Source organism: Pundamilia nyererei, unplaced genomic scaffold (assembly GCF_000239375.1).
Source record: "Pundamilia nyererei isolate P.nyererei 1_Seehausen unplaced genomic scaffold, PunNye1.0 scaffold00051, whole genome shotgun sequence".
NCBI classification, from domain to species: domain Eukaryota; kingdom Metazoa; phylum Chordata; class Actinopteri; order Cichliformes; family Cichlidae; genus Pundamilia; species Pundamilia nyererei.
The window spans coordinates 2191489-2214377 of record NW_005187452.1 but is presented as its reverse complement, the minus strand read 5'-3'; the positions used below and the strand labels follow the sequence as shown (position 1 = coordinate 2214377).

At 38.1% G+C, this 22889-nt stretch overlaps 1 protein-coding gene across 2 annotated transcripts in view; it reads right to left on the bottom strand.

Moving 5' to 3' along the window:
• The window catches only part of mdga1 (MAM domain containing glycosylphosphatidylinositol anchor 1), a 186610-nt gene that overhangs the window by 116477 nt on the left and 47244 nt on the right, over positions 1-22889 (bottom strand). For both annotated transcript variants that reach the window (XM_005733341.1, XM_005733342.1), the window contains exon 3: positions 16805-16944. In XM_005733341.1, the coding sequence (XP_005733398.1) occupies positions 16805-16944 (140 nt within the window). The remainder of the gene's footprint in view (positions 1-16804; positions 16945-22889) is intronic.

The following is a 22889-nucleotide window of genomic DNA, read 5'->3' as shown; positions in this document are numbered from 1 at the left end:
AGGTCATTTAATTGCATATATAGCAAATTAACATTATACATAGTTTTCTTTCACTGAGATAAAATCTGCCTTCTCCATAGAGAGGAAGTTAACAGCACTAAGCTGTGTACTCATGGTGTCTGTGATACTCAGACCATTAAGAGTTTTGACAAATTCTATATGGCTTTTCCACGCTTCAATTATCCTATCAAGCCATGGGAGCACCGCACGGCCGACAGCTACATGACACTTTCACTTGAATAATCAAACCCACAAACATTCGTGCACACACACAGATGCATAAAAGCCTGCAAACTCATCAGCACTAGAATGGCTTGCTCTTGCATATGTATCTGCATAACTATGTGTATACAGTCCATTAATCCCTATTAACCCTACTGTCTGTTATCAACCTCAGCAAGACTATCAACCATGTCCTGTTAAGGAGGTCAGAGAGGATAATAGGCAAAAGTCACTGATATAGAGTGACTGTCTGTATGTGTCCATGCAAACGTTTGTATGTGGAAGTGTGCATTATCGTTTTCATGCACTCTAGTCTGCTTGTGTTCCTGGATCTGTACATCATATCTGGTTACCAATTCACTCCCACATATATGTGTGTGTCTGTGTCTGTCTGTGTGTTGATTAGAAAACAGGTTATATGGATTAGCAGATTATCAGTGCCTGTGTAAATGCTCTCTGTCTGTTTATTCAGCTCTGTTTGTGGGAGGGATTTGGAGGAGACAGACTGCCATTGATCAACCGGCCAAGGTGAGCAATGAAGCGAACCCTGTCTGTCCACGGTTTAGTGGCTCTAGTTTGGATGAGGGCACGTGTTTGTGTGTGGGTGTCTTTTGTGGACCTTTTTGAGACACACAAAGGGAGAGAGTGAAAGTGAGCATGAAGTGTGCATTTGCGTATCATTTTATACGCAAGGATTAAAAGAGGAGTCAAAATCTCACAAATTGTGAACACTTTGTTTGCTGAAGTTTAGTAGAAGTAGCATTTTAGAGTTATTCATAGGTTTTAAGTTCAGGACCATTAGGCTCAAGTTTACTAGAATCTTAATGACAAGATTATGTACTAAGAATTTAAACTTAGGGAGAAACATACTACATCTCAGTTAAAGGCAGTTGTATGCTTGATGATGGGAAATTGTGCATGTAAAAATGAGGCTGAACATGAAATCTTGATAATGTATTGCACTCAAAATATTGAATAAAGTCTGTGGGGATGGATGCAACATTTGAGTTTTCCATAATATCCCTGCAAAGAATAATGTAAAATAAGGAGGTCGCAGGGTAAAGAGAGACAAAATATGTAAGGAAGGAGTTTTACTTGGATAGAAATAGTAGGTATGTGTGAGAGAAAAATAAGGTCTGCATGTGTAAGTGAGATATCGGGGGGGGGGGGGGTTTCCAGCCTGCGAGAGTGAGTAAGAAAAAGAATAAGAGGGAATGATATATGCTGTATTGCTGGCAGCTGTATGATGGGAAGAGAAAAAGTGCATCACACTGGGAGTTGCTCCACCAGGGCGGCAGATGAAGCAAAATAGAAGGAGGTGATACTGTGAATAAGGGAGATATTGTGCGCAATGCAGATGACAAACCAGGCGGCAGAAAAGCCTTTATCTGCCTGCGAAACCAGCAGCTTAAAACTATCACCTGCACTCTCTTTCTCTGACCTCCTTCACCCTCCCTCTACACCCCTCTCTTTTCTTTTTCCTTCAATAGCCAGTGCCTTTTTTCCCCTACTACAGTCCTGACAGATTGGTCTGGATATCTCTCTTAGTCCCTCATCTTATCCCTGTCGGGTCACTTTGCTCGATACCTTTCTTTTATTTCTTTACAAAGTACAGGAAAGCCAAACACTCACTTGTCATCAGATTTTGTGTCTACATACACCTCCATTTACACACATGAAAGACACATATTTCCCCAGACTTACTCCCCCATGCACATGCTGGGAGATGAAGACACATTTGTTGAGTCAGAGACTTATAATATTAGCTCTTACATTCGGTTAGAAGTGTAATGTGAAGGGAAGTTTTGGTGTCCCATTGGATTGAGCCTGACATGAAAAGCGGCAGTTTTGTTCACTTTTTCTGTATTCAGGTGGTGATCTGTGTGCTGTCTAGGGCACAGATGTTTCAACAGGAGCATAGAAACAGTGCCAAGGAAAGAAGAACAACCTTTTCAGAATATTTCAGGTGAAGGTTTAGGGGCCACTTGGTGTTTGTAAGGAAGGTGGGCGGGTTGGCCATTAGGCCTTCTTTGAATGTGGTCATAGAATGCACTAAAATACTGGTCAGACGTAAATAAGCTAGTAAATTTTCCATTAGTGGCCAAGTGCAATGTGGTGTTTGTCTACAGTATTTTCATCTTAGAGCATTTATTTCCAAACAGTGCATTACACTTTCCACACCATTAAAACCATTAAGACAGATGACTTATCCATTTAATCATATGATATGTCTAACATAATTTTGAGTTAATATTGTTTAGTGAAACACAAACTTTGCCTTAAAGGTGAACTCTTGGTACCTTCAGCAGCAGTCGTCTCCAGCCATGTGCATAATGCAGCAACAATGTTTTCGATAAGTTGTTTTGGAAAGTATCATGGACGCTTCGTATTTATTTGATTCAAATAAACAAACCTGGTTGTCAGTGTCAAACATATTGCGACCCAACTAGCAAGTTAACATTTTCTGAGCAGCTCAAAGCTTCACCAGCCACAGTAAATATGCTGTGATCCATACTACAGTTGGAAATTTGAACAATGCCAGGTCCAAGTGGATTAGAAACACACACCTTGCTAAAACTACTGAAATCCAATACAAGGGCCCTGCTAAAAAGCAGTTTTTGAAGCTTATAATCCTCAGTACACTTAATATAGAGCATTTAATGTTCAACATCCTTCCAAAATGTCCAGACAGTTGAATAAATGGCTCTTTCTCACAGTGACAACAAAACTAAACATTATAAGCTTTGAGTAAAGGAGGGATTTATTATAGAGCTGTTGTATTGGATTTTAATGGATTTACTGTACCTATACTGGCAAAAGATACAGCCTGAAATCAGAAATTCTGGAAAAGGAAAAGAGAGAACGACAGCAGGCACTAATTATGCATGATGAATATGGATCTGAAACATTGATGGCATGCTTAGGAAGAAATGAGACAGATACAGGGAGAAGAGAAGAGAAGAGAACTGTCAAATTTCTCTATTTGTTTTCGACTGTGTGTCTCTATGTGTGTGGTTGCCTTATTACCTCCTTTCTTTCTCAGCCCATCTCTGTTTAATTCTGTCCCTCTATGATTCTGGCATTTTCCCTTCACATTTTTACTTTACATGTCGACACGACACAAACATGTTCCTCCCTCTCTGCCTCGTACCATAAGGTTCTCACTTCACTCCTCAAACTGACACATCAGAGAGAATCAGCAGGATCTAGCAGATATGGTCCAGTGCCTGTAAGACACCATTGCACTGTTGTTCAAACTGGAAACTGACAGAACAACACAACAATACATCAGAGGCCTTAATACTGACATTTAGCTAGAAAAATGATGGTTGAGATGTTTCTACCATATTCCTATCTATGCTAACCTGCAACATTCAGCTCACAGGCCACAAATAATGAAAATAAAACACAAGCAAACAAAATTTCTTCACCAGATGGTGAATAAATTGGATGTTGTTCACAAATTGGACAGGTCACTCCTGTGGACATCTGCTGTGCTCCACACCTAAAGTCAATTACGTTTGCAGTTACTAATATAGTGTAATTTAACTACATTGCCTTCTTTGATTCAAATAAGTCAAATTGCACACTTAATAGAGAGATTTACCTTTAAAACAAGGACATGCACAACCGCTCAGTAAAGCAAAGTGAAAATTAAATCCTTCCATGTTTGACATCACTGTAAGCAAAGCTTAGCTTGCAAGGCTTTCCCACCTCTATACAACTGCTTCCCGTGGCGCTACAGAAGTTGAATCCTTTATATTCCCTCTCAGTAACTCACAGAGAGCCTGCTAGGCTTGCCTTCCACAATTTTCCTAACTCTCTTCTTGACGTAGCACCAGCGGAGTTGACGATACAGTGCTTTATCCGTCCAACTGGCTCACTTACCGTGAATGGGCTTAAGATGGTAATCCTGTTATCGGGGAATACTACTTGGCACGGATGCAGACCCACACTCACACACAGGCACTAAGGCATACATGAATGCACGCACAAGCACGGAATATGCAACATCTGAGGGGAAGTGTGGGAAAGAAAGAGTGAAAATAAATAGAATATCAGTAAAACTATGATGAAAAAAGGCATAGTCCAGGTTGACAGCAGCAGCTTGAACTGATAAACACTGAAGTAATTATCTCAGCTCTGGTTTATGAACAATGGCTTTATTGAATAACTAAAAGTGACAAGGTGTGGATGACAAGCAGCATAAGTCAAAACATCTACTGCATAGAAATATCTCTTTTAATTATCTGTCACAGCAGAGCAGAAGTGGATGGAGAGTTATTTGCAGGAGAATGGGAATACGTGGGTTTCTAAAAGAGTTAGCAGCAACGGCAAGTAATAAATATAAGTTAAAGAACAGAGTTTGCCTATGTGCATCCCAATCTGGTCTACTGCTTATTATTCCATTAACTCCTTTACTATGTGATGATGAGCTTAAGGCCTTTTTCTTTCCTTTTACCCCTGAATAGAATAAACATATTTGTTTAGAGTGGTTCCCAGTTTTCTCCGTGTATCACTCCATTAAAAAACACAAAAAAAAATGACTCTGTTTGTATGGAACATCAGCCATGCCTCTGTGCACAGATCACAGGGAAAAAGTTCAATAAAACTGACTCATTGATATTGAACACATCATCCTTCTCTCTAACCTTGTCATACAATATGGATGCCTTTATCACTCTTTTTGCCTCTGTAATATGAAACTAAGGCTGTGATAACATTACAGGAATCAGAAGAATCATCAGCATTTACAAAAAAGTCATAATCTTGAAAATAATAAAAATAAATGCATGTGTTAACAAAGTCATTTACATTTGTCTGCATAGCATACAGATGTTAAAGCACTTAACATCAACACTTTCTTAGTTTCAAAACGTGTGATTTATGAATATTCGGTTAATGTGCCTTCTTGAGGGCAAGTAAAAAGAAATGCACCATTTACATTTCTGGAAGCGTCTCAATAGTTTGCTCAACATTTGCTTGACCATCAGATGGTTTAAGTCAGAAGAAAGCAAACAGGGGCAGACCGCATCAGCAGATATACAGAGCTCTCTCCAAAGTGTCAACAGCCGTCAGCTGCAGTGTCAGCTGCTACCTAACACACTCTGCTCATGTTGGATGTGTTAGCTGTAATGAGTAATGGCTAATTATTACAAGCACGGCATAGGATGGAGAAATTTGAGCATAGCCATCTTTTTTTTTTTTTTGAGTATGTCCTGATCAGATGATGTCAGGCTGCTGAGAAATGAGAAACTGAAGAAGGCTTACACACAAGGGAAGAAAAAGGATCTTATGGATTACTTTGCCCTACGATATCAATTAAAGCAGAGATCAACCAATAAAGTCAGAACATCCACGGTTTTGACCTGTGCTTAGACTGAAAAAGCTCTGCGGCTCTAGCTTTCAACAAAGCTATCTCAAATTTTCCCCACAAAGAGCTCAAATCATTTAAGTGGGAAACAAATGCAACACCTGTGCTGCGAACCAAGACCCGTATCCCACGCATGCAAACATCTTAATCAGGAAATCACTGGATGCATTCACAGCATTCATAATGATGTTCCAATTGCCACAGCAAACTGCTTCTGTTCTGAAAGTGCCTGAAAAAAACTAGAATAAAACAATCTTAAAATGTAATATTACTTTATATATACTTTATAAATAAAACATACATCATCAAACAAGCACACATACGTGTCTCTCACTGTCTAGTCTCTAGTCAATACAGACTTTGCTTTTTTCCTGTGGTTTCATTTTAGTTTGTAAGAACAGACGTTTAGACCTTAACTTTATTATTTTTAGTCTCAGAGAGGGTTTCATCTACAAAGCACAGTGTGTGTTACCACGGCAGCAGACACTCCAGAGACACTCAAACATACAGAAAAGCTATGGAAGAGTCCAATACAGAGGTCTTCATCCAGGCACATCAGCAGCACAAGTATTTTGTTTTGAAATCTAATTTGATGCGGTGTTTGTGTTCTCACTCAATGTCTCAAGCAGTCAAGGACAGTGACCCTTGCACTCACAGAAAAGCTGTTTGGCTGAACAAGAGTGAAGTGATATGTAGACATGACACAAAAGCTACACTTTAAAGAGGCATCCCTATGTGACAGACTTGATTAGCCAAGTAGATATATCCTAATCTATTCAAACACATCTTCATGAAGCCAAAAGGCAATGTAACACACAAATGCCATAAATGTATAAGAAGCAAGGAAAAAGTAGAAAATTACAATGTATGTACAATAGCACAGTGAAAAAGAGAAATTCTAGGCATTGATTTAAAAACAAAAAGTTAGAGAAGGCCTTGGGTTGTTGAATTCACTTGTTTGTTGTTTAGTTTCTAATCAAAGAAGTCTGAATAGCTCATAACAGCAGATCTAAAAGTAAGCTTGGCCTCAAAGCATCCGCTCGTCTATAAACTAACAGTAGTGCTTCAAAATTGCTTCTTTAACAAACAATAAGTCATTCCAATATAAGCCGATGAAACTGGACAGTTTCACACTGTTCTTTATTTAGTAATAATACGACATAAACATGGAAGCATGTTTTGCAAATTCCTTTTAAAAAAGGGAGTTTTCTCATTCCAACATCCTAAAGCAAGCAAGACGAACCTGCCAAAAAGATGGAAATAAAAGGCATGAGAGCCTTGAAGATCGCTAAACTGGATTCATTAGATTAGTTAGTTTTAATAAATCAATAAACTTTAAATAATAGTTTACGGTGCTGGAGTGTCTTTAGGACAAGATATAACTATTCTTTATTGGCCCAGCCAAAGGTCAATTTTAAATGCTTAAAAAAGTTTGTGAACACAATTGAAAGCATGTTCACAAACAACTTGAGTGGAACTACCATGAAAAATAACAGTTAAAAAAAAAAGTCTAATTGTACTTGTTTAAAATAAATGAAGCATACATTTCATTCAGTGGATGTGAACGCTTCTAAATACTTAAGCCTGTAGACAGCATAACAACAGAATGACCTTCCAAAATACAAAATGGATCGCAACCAATGCCTTTTTATGGAGCATGTGAAATACAAGATCTGAAGCAGATGTTCTGCCTCATCTTGTGATTTATTGTCATCTGCTGTTGAGTTTGAAATACACTCAAGTAGTCTCGTCTACAAGCGTAAACATAATAAGCACAATTTCCCACCTCATCGCCATGCCTCGATTCTCTTTCTCCTTTATTAGTGGTCAGCATGTCCTCTGCACCGTGCAGCACTTATCATTGCGATTCATCTATCTTGTTAGAGTTTGTTTTCTTATCTCTGCTCAAGATGTCTTTCGTTTGTTCTTGGTTTTCAGTTGGTATTCACATTCATAATCTTGATGACAGACATGTTTTTGTTATTCAACCACATGTCTAAAAGTGAAACTACCTGGGTGGTGTGTATGCCGAAACATATTTTTTTCTTACGGTTTGAAAGAGATCATGAAAGTAAGTCAAAGATTGCTTGTCTTTTTTGCTGGCTTTGTCATGCAGAGATTATTTACACATGTTACCAATTATTTATGCCATTTTTTTGATGCTTCAAGTTAATCACAATCATGTTTTATCTCCTTCATCGAGTCCTTAAAGTTTTCATGCCCCTTCACCATATCCTTGTATTTTTTTTTTTTACTGCAATAAAAAAAGGAGAGAGTTGATTGTTTTTAGTTCCAAGTCCATTTCTTCTTCTTCTTCCTCCCCTAACCTGTCTTTTTCAGACTTCTTCTCTCCATCTTTCTTGTTTTTTTCTTGCTCTCATCTTCCTCTTCATTCTTCCTCTCCATCCACTTAGGGGTCAAGCAGTGACCTTGTTTGTGTCTAGGTCGTGTTCTTGCTGAGTGCCTGTGCAGCCTCGTGCTGCCACCTGATCAGCCTTGCTTTCAGCCTCACTATCGATCGCATTCCACTCACCCCTCAAGGGCAGAAATCCAAAACCATATTCCAGACCGCAGCCCTCATCTTCCTCCCTCCATTCCTTCCTCTTTCCCACTTCTTTTTTCTCTGCCTCTCCACTTTTCTCATCTATAATTCTCTCTCTACCTTTTCCTCGTATAGAATTCATCACGCACGCACACACCCATGCAAGTCTCAAGGTTGCAATGACCAGAAGACCCATGAATAAATAATAAGGAGGTAGGAATCACTTTCAGAAAAACCATTTACTCTCCTATTGTGTTTTTGAAGAAGCTGTGAGAGTGTGTGTGTGAGCTCTATGTGTGTGTAACAAGAAAAGCTTTGTGAGCGAGACTACAGTGCTTTGTTAACTAAAAGCCCCGCTGTCTCAGGAGTTAACTTGAGTGATGCTACGAGCACCTTGTAGGTGACCTCTAACACTGATTTTTTTTTTTCCTTGTGTACATACTTTGATTTCTTTTTCCTTCTTTCTTTAAAGAGTCTTACAATATTTGTGGGTATAACCAATGAGGTTGGCAGAAGGACAGCGTAGCAGAAAGGCAACGTGTCACCTTGTCTTGAAAAACTCATTCTTTTAAAATTGTCTAAGGTCATTTTTTGCCATGAAACAAAACAAAGAGGTGAGTATGGGCCTGCTGTTTTGTTTTCTGCGAACACAATATGCATACAGTTTGACTTTTCCCAAAGTAAGATGGTCCGTGAGCTAAACTGTTGTTGACTTGATATATGCTTTGTTGCAGTTGGTCTGAAGTATAGAGACAATAGAAATGAGAGCGAGAGCTTAAAATGAACAGAAAAAGAGGCGGTGTGGAATAGGGAATTTAAGGAGATATAGGCAGGGACAGGATGAAGAAAAAATAAGCATGGAAGAGAGAAGGATAAGACAAGGACGAAAGAAGAGTAAAGGGAAGAAATGACTTGTAGTGAGTGATAAAAAGGAGAAAGCAGAGACTGAGACAATATGAAGGAGAAGGCAGCAACAAAAAGAGGAAAGCAGACATAGACAAAGAAAGACATAGACAGAGAAAGAAATGATTAGATTTTTCTCTCCTCTGTATGGTTCAGAGTGAGAGCTCCCATTTCAATCCAATCTAGCTCAGGCAAAAGTAAACAATCAGTCTTGATAAAGGATTGGATAAATCCTCAATCAGTCTCATTTTCAGTAAAGAAGCTATTTATTGGGCTGGCCTCACATGGCTAAATTGGATCCTCCTTCTTCTGAGCAAGCTGAAGTGAGAGAGAAAAAGTGGAGAAAGTGAATCATCTCGCTCCGAGAAGGCACAGATAAAAGTTTTTGCGAATAAAATGGTCCTTGCATTAAAAAATAATACATAGTATAAAAGTCTTTACTGGTAATACATGTAGACTGAAAATGTAGGAAAAGCCACTGCCAATCAGAACTCATACATCATATTCCTGTGATCTTAAATCGACTCATCAAAATGTGGGACAAGTAGCTCCCTCACAAAGCCAGAAACCAGAGACAGGCAGAACACTCTGAACTGGTATGAAACAACTCGTGATTAATAAAATATAAAGCCCTAATGTTTTTAAAGAGTTAGTGTGGTCTGCTATGGAGTGGGTGTGTTTATTAATAAATGCATTAAAATGTTGTCAGCATAAATTTGTAAGTCTATTGTTTCTCTGAAGGGTGAAAACAGAGAGCATTATGAGGACATTCGTGTTAGAATAGAGTACAGCCATAAATAATAACAAAGCTGCCAGAACACTTTGAACATCTTGCCTGTCTGCCAACACCTAGAGGCCAATACAAACTTCCCAGTTAGGATGGGGAGTGGGGGAAGGACGCAGTTCACTGCAGTAGCTGTCATATCTCTTTTTCTTCTTCATGAGGTGAACATTCAACAGAATAAAGCGACCATCTCCAAAATAAGATGAAAACAGTTCTACTCCTATGGAAAACAAACAGAAATGATCCAACAGAAAAGAAATAAGATTATTTCTGTAATATTTCTATGTATTACACTATGAGCTACCCACAAAGCGGCACTTTTACTTTGTTATCAAGTCGTGCATATACAACATAAAGCATTACCTATACATATATTCATTTTCTTTTTCATAAAAACATTGGTAGCTTTATACAATTGCTAAGAAAGATAACACCGCATAAACTGTTTTAAAAGGTTTTGACTATACTTTATTTAGATATTTCTTAGTTTTGAAAATACTGATGATTCTTCTTTTAATAATCTTTCGCCACGTTTTCACATGTCATAGTGCATCATATAGTTTTCATATAAAAAGAATTTCAGGCAGAGCTAATATAATAAGACGAATACTGCAAAAACATATATCAGGCTCTATCGCTCTGCTGTGGGATCTCTCTGCCCTGCAAAGTGCAAATATGGAAAGTATAGTAATGAAGAGAGAGCGCTATTCCCTACTTTTTCATGTGTATACATGTAAAGGTAGAGGTTGAGAAAAGAAAAAGCTAAATCCCCAGAACATTGCATGAAATTGGTGGAGGGACTGTGGTAGAAATCTGAGTTAAATTACAGACTGTAAGACTCCTAGTGTCTTCTTATATTCTTTATTCAACCTTTATGAAGAGTCCAAAGGGGTCCAGAAGGGTTTCTTTTCTTTTGTTGTGGGTATGTGGCAACAAAGGAAAAAGAAACCCCCAGCCTATAAAGCTCGGCTTATCACATACATAGAATATCTGCTGTCTGTCTGGAGTGAAAGTAGTTTTACTTTCACAGAAGATAAAATTATGATTCCGAACCTGCTTCTTCTCTACTAAGGATCATACAAGGAGTCTGTTTCACACCCCAAATTCCTATATACTGATAAAGACAGTTCATACATGTGTCAGATAATAGTTAAACAAATTACAAAGAAGACTTCTGTTTATAAGCAAACTATGTGTATAGACAATTGTACAACAACTTGCATTAACTTGTATTTTTCTATTACAGGTTGCAAGAACATGATTTTTAAGTAGTAATATTATCTTTTTGTGGCTGAAAACATCATAAGTTAGATTAATATTAGAGTCGTTTCATCCAAAGAATCCCTGAGCCTTATAGGTTGGATGCCTATTGTGAACGTTTACAAAAGTGCAACATGTTAGAGCAAACAGACAAAAACGGCTTTGTGAGCTTTCATTTTTAGTCTAGTCACTATGACTAATGTATAAAATGTAATGTACCAGAAAAAAAATACCTGAAACCACAACTTTGTGTGTTGCCAGAACTGGAGATTCAATATGTGTAAGGAAGAGACTGCATGAGAAGTAAGGATGGATGGAGGAGAAGCTGGGGTGACGAGGATCAAGTTCTCAATACAGCCAAAGGAGATCAGTGGAAACTCTGTAACCCCAATGGGACACAGTGCAGAATGCTACAGTGTGCTATTCAAGCAGAGCACAGTCGGACAGAGGTCAGCACTCTCACCGTTTACGTCCACTGTAACAGTAAAAATCTTTTTCTGGTTTTTGTATGTGATGTGTTTCATGTTCCCTTAATGAATGTAGCATAAAACACTAACAAAACACTAGCACATCTGTTTGTCAGTAACAGGTTTATGCTGCTAACTTTAATTTATGCAATCACTCAATAACATGGCCTTCAAATTCCCTCTCCAATCACCAGATCAGAATCCAAAAGAACATTATTTTGGATGTGATATATGAAACAATTTGCAGCATGTATGCACAACTGAAAAATGATCAAATCTGCATAAAAAACAAACAAAATGTGGTATGGTTGTTGATGGTATGGCTGACTGAGGATTTTTCCAAAGTGCCGATCTACTGGGATTTTTACACACAACCGTCTCTAAAGTTTCCAGAGAATGGTTCAAAACAGGAAAAAGTGAGCAGTGGCTCATGGTGAAAATGCTTTATTGATGGCAGAGTTCAGAGAAAAATCACCATATTCGGTCAAGTTGATGGAAAGGCAACAGTAAAACAAATAACCGGTTAAAAGAACGGGCTTAGAGGGCCCCTAATGGATCACAGCATCAGATGAACACACCAGGTGCCACTCATGTCACATAAAGACAGAAAGAAAGTGAGATGAAAGGATGAGAATTTGGCATAAATACTTAGTGTGCATAAGTCCTGATGTTAGGGAAGGGTTTAGGGTATTTTTGAGCCCCTTAGTAATAGAGTATAATTATAATGTTGAAGTCTTCAAAAGCATTGTTGCTGACTCTGTCCACTGTAAACATCTTATAATGGCAATGCTCAGTACTTCACAGCTCATATCATTACAGTCTGGTCTCTCAGTTCACTGTACTTAAATGGTACTTCTGGGATGTGGTGGAAGCTAGGAATCAAATCAGTAAGGGGCTGCCCACAAATGTGCAGAAACTGTAATAATATTATGTCGTTTTCAGCCAGATCTCTGAGGGTTGTATCCTGCACTTGCACAATGAATAATTAAGGCAGAAACCAACACAGCTATAGCACAATGTAACTAAGAAAGGATCTGACTTCTCCAGTGCCGCCATAATTCCTTGTTATTGACCCCACACTGACCCATTATGTTCTCTTTCTGCGTTTGTATCTTAGCTCTGTCTTCGCCTCTCTTTGTAGTGCATTTTGTATGTGATTTCAATTTACATTCCAGTTTATTGTTCATTTGAATTATTATTGTTACTACATTAGCAAATTGCATTACGAAGCTGGGTAAAACCCATAACCTTTGGTAGAGTTAATAATTTCAAATAGCTCTCGCTAAACAGCTCTGGTCCATCAGCCTGTTCCACATCCTTATTTCTTCATTTCACACAACATGGATATGGCCCTACAAGTCTGACAGCTGGTGGCTTTCAGCTTCTAAAATATGTTGTAAAGAGTGGTTTTAGAAAAACATCAGGATGTTGCTCTTTAATCCAAGGTGACTGACTGTTCTACACTTGGAGTAGCTCAGTAGTAAATTCAACGGGTCCAGGTGCCATTTGACATCATGGAATCTAACACTAACAAAAGCAACTAAAAGTTTAGAAGTGCTCGGACCTTGGCTTAGATTGTTTTAAATCAGAATTGGATGTTTTTAATAATACTCACAATGATGTCTAAATGAACAAAAGCACAGTGGCCATAGTAATTAACTTATTTTCTTCAAATTTGATTGACTAAATAATCATATTTTTATTTTTATTTGGAATGTCTATAAAATTGTCAAGCAATTTACATACATATTTTCCTCTTCGACTTTGAATGTGAATGATATAATAAAGATATATTACTTCTCATTCCATTTCTGGTGCAATGACAGAGAAATGCAAATGTTTCCTGAGCTGCACCTCTTTACTAGTTCTTTATTTGTCTTTTCCGTCTCTAACTTTGCGTCTACATACACATTGCCTCACTGACGGCAGCACATGCACTAACTCAACCGATGTCTCTTTGCCAGAGGCACTGTACATCTTGTCTGTGCACACGCTATATATATTTTACATTCTGACAATGTGAGCAAAGTGATCATTATTCAAAATACAGTTCCACCTCCGACCAAGAGAACAAGCAATCACTGACGCAATTTCCTACAGCTTTGAAATGCTCTAGGGGAATGAACTTGTGTAGTATGTGTTATGCAGAGTATGTTTTGTGTAATGATTATTCCAGCGTTGCTGAAAATAAAAGTTTTATTAAAAGTTGCATTTGTTTCTAACAACGCGGACTGTAAATTTAAAGTCTACATCTGTATGTGTGTGTGTCTATGTTTGTATCCAAGAGCAAGCGAGTCACAGAGACAGAGAGAATTGGAGGAAACAAATGGGAAAGACAGCCACTCTTAGTATGGGCAGGTAAGGTCAACAGTTTGGTATGTAATTAGACTTTGCGCCTTTCGTACAAATGATTGTTTTGCATCTGCAGAGTCATGCAATCAAGCCCTTTTTCGTTGTGTGTTTTTTTAAACACACACTCTCATACACATCCATCGTCGAGTTGCACATACACACAAATAGAAGAAAACAAGGCTTAGACACAGGCGCTGTTTTATTCATGCTGATGTGATGCCAGTGGACATGCACCCGTGAGGAACACTGCTTTTCTCACCTCACACACTTGCACACAAGTACACACAACACACACAACCCCTCCACAGTCACCTCAGTTCATTTCATTTCATCTAGCTATGTACGCTCACACAGATGTATGCTCACAGAGAGATCCTGATGCAAAATGTTTCACTGGGGTTCAACCCAGGGAGCCAGATGGGTCGAAGGTGGACTGCACCTCCTGCTCAAGTTTTATGAGCGTGCTGTTTGGAAAGTATTTTTCACTCTTTGTTAATGTGTATATTTGGTGTTAGTATGGTCATATATTTTAAGGACTGCTTATATGTACATACTGTGTATGTAAAATATGTCTTTATAAAAGATTAAAGCAATCCTCCTTTAAGTACACAAATTACTAATGCACGCAAAGCCTAGCATGCACAATGGTTTCATCCTCTTCAATTCTTTCTAATGTAGGTTAATATATACCCATTACTTATTTATATTCACAGTACATGTGATCATTCTTGTGCTAGTTTTGAGAACTTTATTTTTATAGTACAATGTAGATATAATATAATAATAATATAGTTTGCCATTTACATGAGATGCATTACTGTAGCTGGAGAGTTAGCCTCGCTAAATGCAGGTATTATAATTAAACTGAAACAGTTTAACCTCCTAGGACCTAACTCCACATATGTGGACGTCACAATTTGAGGTCATTATACTGCTGCTGTTCTATCAAAATTTTAAACTAATATCCTCATATGAGGCTCTCATTTTTCTTAGGAAAAAAAAGACAAAAAAGAAAAATCTGTTAATTCTTTGTTTTTACATTCATCGGGTCCCAATCAGCCCAAATATCAAAGAGAAATTAAAAATGCATGCCGTGGAAGAGTGCGGGTCTTAGGAGGTTAAGTACAGAGTACAGATTTTTCTATTTTAATCGCTCCATAGAACTTAACTGATGATATGAAGTCAGAAAGCAGATTCTTTATATAAAGTTGCCCCTAATCATCAAAACCATTTTAAAGGGCAAAATTACATGTACTGAATCTCTTTCTCCTTCTTTGTCACATACAAACCAAGATATATACGTGTATTTACAGAAATAGTGAGGAAAGACCACGCTCTAGGCTCCTTTGGACTCAAAAGTGGGTGGGCAGAGGCATAAGCTAATCGCTAGGCTTTTGCCCATCAAGCTGGGATTCCAGTCCTGTCTGAACTATTAACATCTTTTTTTTCCTTTTTGTTTTCAATGTTTCCTTATTTAGGATAAGGCACAAAAAACTACTTGTTTCAGATTACAGAATACATGGCCCAAAATGTATTTTGTAACGTATTCCTTTGCATTACTCAATGAGAGTAACTTATTCTGAATACTTTAGATGGTTACACTGGATTGGTTTAAGAAATGGTAACTGTTTTGGTTAAAATACATCCTTTTGCAGGTAAAACAGAGTTCATGTACTAAACTCCCTGTAAAACCAGAACACCAGTGGCATTGTAGCTGAGATGGCTCAGAAAACCACCTCACTTCACATGTTATTGCTTGTAAAATGACAAGTGTGACCACGACCTTGAGCTTCAGCACAATTTTAGTGAAGAGCCATTAGGTAATCCTTCTCTATAGGCTTAATAACATTTTGAACAATACTGTAGGAAGAGTAATATTTATTGTGAAATGTGCAGGTGGAAACACGGTCATCAGTTGCTCATTCAAATGAGATAAAAATGATACTAAAGGGTGCTAAAGTGTGTGTGTAACAAGTTTGGAGTTGGCTTAAATGTTTCACAGAGTGAACAAAGGAAAGTATGGCTTTAGTTAATTCCAGTGTAAACAGAGTAAATTAAGAGATTATGTGACTAACCACAACAAACAAAAGAATGACACGATAAACATAAGTAATGACTCACTGGTGATTCATATTATTTATGCTACCGCGTACAGGGCAACTGATGGTAATGATAAAATGTGTCCATGTTGCCTGAAGTGTTTTCAGTCACCAGCATGTTTTGCCTGAAAGTGCTGCAGTGAAAATAGTCCCTACATGTAAACAAAGTTGAATTTTCCCAGCTTTGAGGAGGTGTTCATGCATTATAACAACATCATCATCTTCACATGACCTTAGGCTCTCTTATATTTGTCTTGGGAAAATAGCAAATAAAGACAGAAAAATCTAGAGTTTGAACACTGAGAATCCAGCAAGACAGGAAAGATCTGAAAATGTGGAAATTCTTGATGACAGTCGGCTGATCAATGCTCTTTGATTATACTACTGCAATCAGTGATAGACTCTGACTAACCAAAGGACACATGGGTGCTACTTTCATAAATATAGCATGGTCTTATCAGCTTTAGTTTTATCCATTTCATACATAAAATACAGGAATTTTATGTATTAGATTTTTTTTAAATGCCAGTTTTAATGAATTACATAAATGCATTTTAATAGATAATATATCAAACACAAGTTTACATCAAAACATTCATCACACTAAACGAGAGTAGCCCATATGGTTGCTAAAACTATGTTTTAGAATGACAAGAGACATTGCTGTCAAGGTATCATTGAGCAAGAGAGGTGGAACGTACCTGCTCGCTCAGTGAAGGTCACAGCGGATCACCAAGAACATATACTGCATGTATAAATGCACATTTTAATAAATGCCCAGTGGGAGATCTTGGAGCTTACCTGGGGTCGTGGATGTCCTTTAACAATACACTGAAGCACTAGTGTGTCTCCTTCTTTGATGGTGTAGATTCTCTCACTCATGTTATCATCTTTGACGTTACATGCTGCGCCCGAGTGCACAATCTGGGCGTTGGCAGGAGCTGTGAAAGAAGGCATGGACACACACACACATACACCACAACCAAGCATGTAGTCATGCAGGCACACACATATACACACAGACAAACACAAAGGAAGAGAAAACCACATCACATATTTAGTAACATTTCAGCAGCAGAATTAAAGGTCATAGTCTTGTGGGTGTATGTGTAACACTAGTGCTAGTATTGATGACTCAGATAAATAAATATATCACATTACTCCTTTATCTGCATGATCTGAGTTGTCTTTTTTTTCTGTACTTGTAGCAGTGTCATGTGGATAAGTGTCTGAGGGAATGCGGACATTTATTGGGAAACTGAAACGTTGGTCACCTTTAGAAGTTCAAAAGGTTGAATCTTCACTCTGGACCAATGTTTTTGTCTTTTACAGATTTAGTTGTGCGGTAATGGAAGTTTTATATTTTAGACGTTACAAAATAGGTTTAATATAGTTGGTAGTTGTAACCTGTGTCAGTCTGCATTATACTATCATGTGGAAAAATATCAAATGGACTCGTATGGCTTGTTTAGAAGGGTTGACAAGATGAAGCCTTGTTTCTCTAAAAAGAACATGACAGCACAACTTAGGTTTGCAAAGTTGTATCTGAGCAAACCATAAAACCCCTGGACAAATTTCCCTTAGACAAACAAGACCAAAGTGGAAACGTCTGGCCATAATGCACAGCACCACATTTAGTGAAAACCAAAAAACAGCATTTCAGTAGGTGATGATTTAGACTTGCAATCACTGACTGAACCATGAACTCCTCTGTATACCAAAGTATTCTAGGCTGTGATGTGAGGCCAGCTCAAGCATACCAGTAAATCTCCAATGGAATAGCTGAGAAAGAAAAAGAATCAAGGTGTTGCAATAGCCCAGTTAAAGTCCTAACCAAGTTCAACCCAACTGAAATATTATGGTGAGACTTTAAGAGAGTTATGTATAAATGAAAGTCTGCAAATCTCAATAAACAGAAGCAAACTTTTTTATGAAGAGGGTTTGAATATTTTTGTTGTAGAAAATATCAACAGCTTATTAAATTGTCAGACTTTTTTCTTCAGTCCAGATGTTTGATCTTCTGGTCTAAATTGGATCCAAATGGAACAAGTGGTCTATGGCCCAAATCATGACCAAAGATACAACTAATTCCAATTTCAGTTGTTGATTTTGATCTGAAAAAGTCTAAGGCTGGTTCATTATTGATTCCCCCCCCCCCACCCCCCCAAAAAAATAAATAAATAAATAAATCTATGTGTACAGTATTCATAAGAAAAAATGAAAACAAGATTATCTGTCCTGTTATAATAATCAACAAACTCCCACATCTCAATAAAACATGGAGTAGAAAGCAGTTTGTGGCATACTCTGAAGCAATAATGTATGACAGATGCATGATGGGAACTCTTTGCGGTGACAACATCTGCACAGCACTGACCCATGTGGAGGCTGGCTCGCGTGCAAATAGACTCAGATGGCTTCACCTCCCTTATGATGAGGTAAGACAGGAGGGGGGTGGGAAGAAATGGAGACAGAGCGAGAGAATCAGCGGGTGAGGAGGAAAAGGCCAGAGAGGAGTGTGAAACCCCAGAGAGAAACATGGGGGACGGGGCAGCACAATGATGTGATTAGCATCGATTCACAGGGAGAACAAATCTTCACTGTGCTGTACAACTGTTATCATTGAACGGACAGGAAGAAAGTGGGCGGCCTGTTCACCTTAAACTTCAACTCGATCAGACATAACAACAGCTGGCGTGATCCACAGCCAGAAATCAAGTTCAAAATAAAAGAAGGTTCAAAATCTGACTCTCTATGTTCCCGCTCATGCTAATAGCTCAAGGTGTGACAGCACAGCGAGTGTAACTTTCTGCTTATATTTGTAATTTTTTAATGATATTTTCATTTATGGGATATTTTTTTTAATCCCCCCCAAAAAGAAGTAAAATTGATGAAAGAGAAGACTGTAGGTCAAACTGACTCCCAGTTGCAAAGACGTGCTTAATAAAATCTGTGATTTTGGCTTTTGGCTGTAGCTTTCTAAACCACATCGGTACTGTCAGTGACCAGACCTCTGCGCCCACAAAAAGCAATCTGTGAATCTTGTTGTTTGGCTATCATCATTTTGTTCTTATTTTCTGAAGATTTATATTTTAGAAAAGAAAAGAGGAAACGAGAGCATTTGTGGTATGAGCGCAGTTACTCATTTCGTGTACGTATTACAGTAAGCACATGCTGGCTGTGTGCACCAAAGGAATGTGTGTTTGTGTGTTTGTGATTGTAAACGAAACTGTGTGCTTGAGGAGCTCATCAAAAAAGCAGTCGATCATTTACTGCTTCAGTCTTTTCATTATTGTACTGAAAAAAAAAATCATCCCAAAACCATTTCTTCTCTAACTTCTCCCGACTTTGTGCTAAAAGAACAAAAAAGCACTTTTTAAACATATTAAAAAGTTTGAAATGTAAGCCAGATTTAAATGCAGTGCTCCTTTTTCTTGGTTATGTTGAAATTCATTTAAATGATTTAACAAACGCAGGTCTTTTCAGCACTCAAGCTGTCTCTAGTTCATACACCGAACCACATTTAGACAAGGGAGCCGCTCAGTATAAATGCAGGCTTTATGCAGGAGAGTAACCAGATCACGTGGAGCAGTTGAGGGTTAAATGCCTTGCTGAAGGGCACACTAATAGTAGTTTCAATGGGAGGGGAGATCATGTCTAATTTATCTGCTATTTTCTAACATTTTCGCTGTTAGGTTACTGTTCAGTAAAGTGGATTCTCCAGTGACAAGTATGCTGTAACCTTTAAGCTTTAACATCCCGGCGTGAATCTCTCCTGATCAATCAATTAAAATGTAACCCATAAAAGGATAAAAACCTAAAAATTACTATGTGGAGTAACAGAGCCGGGTTCCAGATGTGTGCTGCACTATCGTGAAAAGATGTCGGGCTGATATAAATGGTGAATAATTATCTCCTTACAGCTTATTGGCGTGTCTGCATTAGTTTGCCTCTCTGGAGAGGGAGGGAGGTCGGACAGAGCGGCTCCTCTGTCTGTTCTAGCCTCCGGCAGCTTGGCTGCTTCAACTGTCTGATCGACTAAAGAAAGGGAGGCTGCGAAAGAGGAGGAGGAGAGAGATGCAGAGAGGGTGAGCAAAAAAAAAAGAAGGAAGAAAATAAAACAGGCAAGAGGAGGAAGACAGAAAAAACAGAAACTTACAGAAGGGAGGAAAGCATAAAAGGAAATGGAGAAGGATTCAAGTGTGGGGAAAAATAACATTGCATAGATTTAGAAAACAGGTAGGCAGAGAACCTAAATGAATAAAACTGAAAATGGAAAGCAGGGACTAAGAGACAAATTACTATATCTATATATTTAAAACTAAAAAAAAAAATTAAGCGGAAAGGAAACTTAGGAAGATACAGAACAAACAGGAAAAATAGGAATAATCATAACTGTAAACTGCAGACCAAAGCAGGTGAAAGCCAGAGGAGAGAAGGACTGAGGGGAAGAGAGGCTGGTTTGAGGGAGACTCCTAGCCTAATACAGACAAAAACAAAACCAAGAAATGATGAAAATAAAGCAAGAGGGCTCAGGATGCATGACTATAGATACACCTCCTCTCTAGTTACACTCTAACAAGAAGAAAAACCCAACTACAACTAACTAACCCAACAACCATGAGAAAATCATTATGTAAGATAAACATAATTTTACCTGCCTGTAATTTTCCACAATCCTACATCTGGATGACAACTATTACAGTTTGATATACCCTATAAAATGTCCATTTACTGAATATACATTTCACATACAAAAAACAAAGACCATCACACAGGCGTTCATGTTTTCTGATCAACATAGCATAAAGAAGCAAGATTGTCTCTTTGTTTCAGTTAGTACGGAAAGAGATCATCAGTCATGGAGAGCTGGCGCTTTGACAGTAAACTATCCGAGTCTGATGATTCATCGATCAAAACTGTTCTGGTGGAAACCGATTGAAGGTGTTGTCCATGCATTATTGGAAACTTTTCTGAGACGTTCAATGCACATTAGTTGTAAGTGAAATATAACTATCGGCAAATGCCCTGTCTGATTAATTGATTTGTCACTGCCTGCCATGTTTGTTTTTGTTGAGGGGACAGGACATATCTCACCAAAACTAATGATGAGACAGGAGAGCTGGTGTCAAACTGCACTGACAGCTTGACAGAGTGCTGAGCAGCATGTGTGTGATTGTGGTCGAAAGAGTGACTGAGTGTGCCCGCTCTGGTGAAATGTGAGTGTGCATACACGCATGTGTAAGTGTCTGTGTGTGTTTTCATGTACATTATACTGTATCTTGCCAGAGGAATCCCAAGGAAGGTGATGAATCCTGTCGAACACGAAGCCACGCCGAGCATGATTGATATGCGTAGTTACTTTATGGGAGCCTCTCATGCATACAGATGAGCCCTGACTCAATTCACTTCATTCACAAGAGACCATTCAATGCTGTGGCCTTTCCTCTGCTATCACAACATAGGATTTGAAAATAAGGAAAGGAAAGGAAAGGAAAGGAAAGGAAAGGAAAGGAAAGGAAAGGAAAGGAAAGGAAAGGAAAGGAAAGGAAAGGTTGACGAGCAGAAGGAGATAAGAGAGTGGGGGCCTGAGAGAAAAGTCACAGAATTTATTGATTAACTGCAATTGAGGGAAGTGTTCATTTGACCCACAGAAGCACTAATCACACACACACACAGTCTTCCACACACAGAAAAAACAGCTTTATGGCCAAAAGTCTGTGTGATTCCCATTGCCTCAGTATTTTATCAGGATTTTTCTGTGCAGACAGGATGGAGGAAGATCAAATGGTTGATGTCATGACCCCATCCTTTTCATTTTGGCTCGATTGGAGCTCTAGATATCAAAACGCATCAGGCACATTGATTTAACTTTTGACCTGACCATTAAATGGCAGTTATAAATGAAAGGACTAACCTTCACTAACCTTTTCATTCTTTCAATCAACTATAAATGGCTGTTTCCCTACTTACACACTCACACAAACACACACACAAAAGAACAAGTAGATGTTTTTCCTTTTAACTGTATCTTACTCTGTAACAGTAAATAGATGCAATGAGCCTCCCTTAAACATACAAATATGATTTTCATTGGTACTGAATTCAGTGGGAGGCTTTCAAGTCTAGACTGTTCTTGAATAAACACTAGCTAGCAAATTCTTTTATTTGTTTTAGGGTTTTTTGTTTGTTTGTTTTTATTTAACTGCCTTATGATTTTATTTTGATGCTGGTTTTGGAGACATCTACAAACCAATTTCTCAAAAAATTTTAGGAATTTGTGTAAAATGTAAACAAAAAAAGAATACAACTTTACAAAATGCTTGCAATCTGTGAGCTCTCACACATGTGTAGCGGCGCACACATTCAAGAATCACTGCATAAAGGGAAACGTAATATATATCCTAGTAACACAGTAACAAAAAGATGGGGGGAAAAAGGAAAAGGGACATTCTTTTCAAAAGAAGCTTATTACATAACGTATGTAATCTCTACATTCACTCTGTTTAACTCATAATTTGTTTACCAACACTTAAATAAATGTCTCTGATCATGTCTCCGTAGATTTGTATGCATGTCTCTCTTTCTGAATCACTGTACAGCCTGTGTGTTTGTGTGTGGATGGTTCAAATAGCTTATATCTTTAGTGGACGCTTGGCTGTTTTATATATGTTTTTATGTGTCATAGGTGTTGTAATTGCAGGTTATAATGAATCTGTATGGGTAAATATGGCATATTGACATGATAATCCGAGCACTCCTATTTTTTAAGTAAATCTTTATGTTTTTATAAACATGTTACAGCTATAATGTATCTGACGGCCAGTATGATAGCCAAAACAAATACACTGAACACTAAACAAAAACATTGAAATAGGGTCTGATT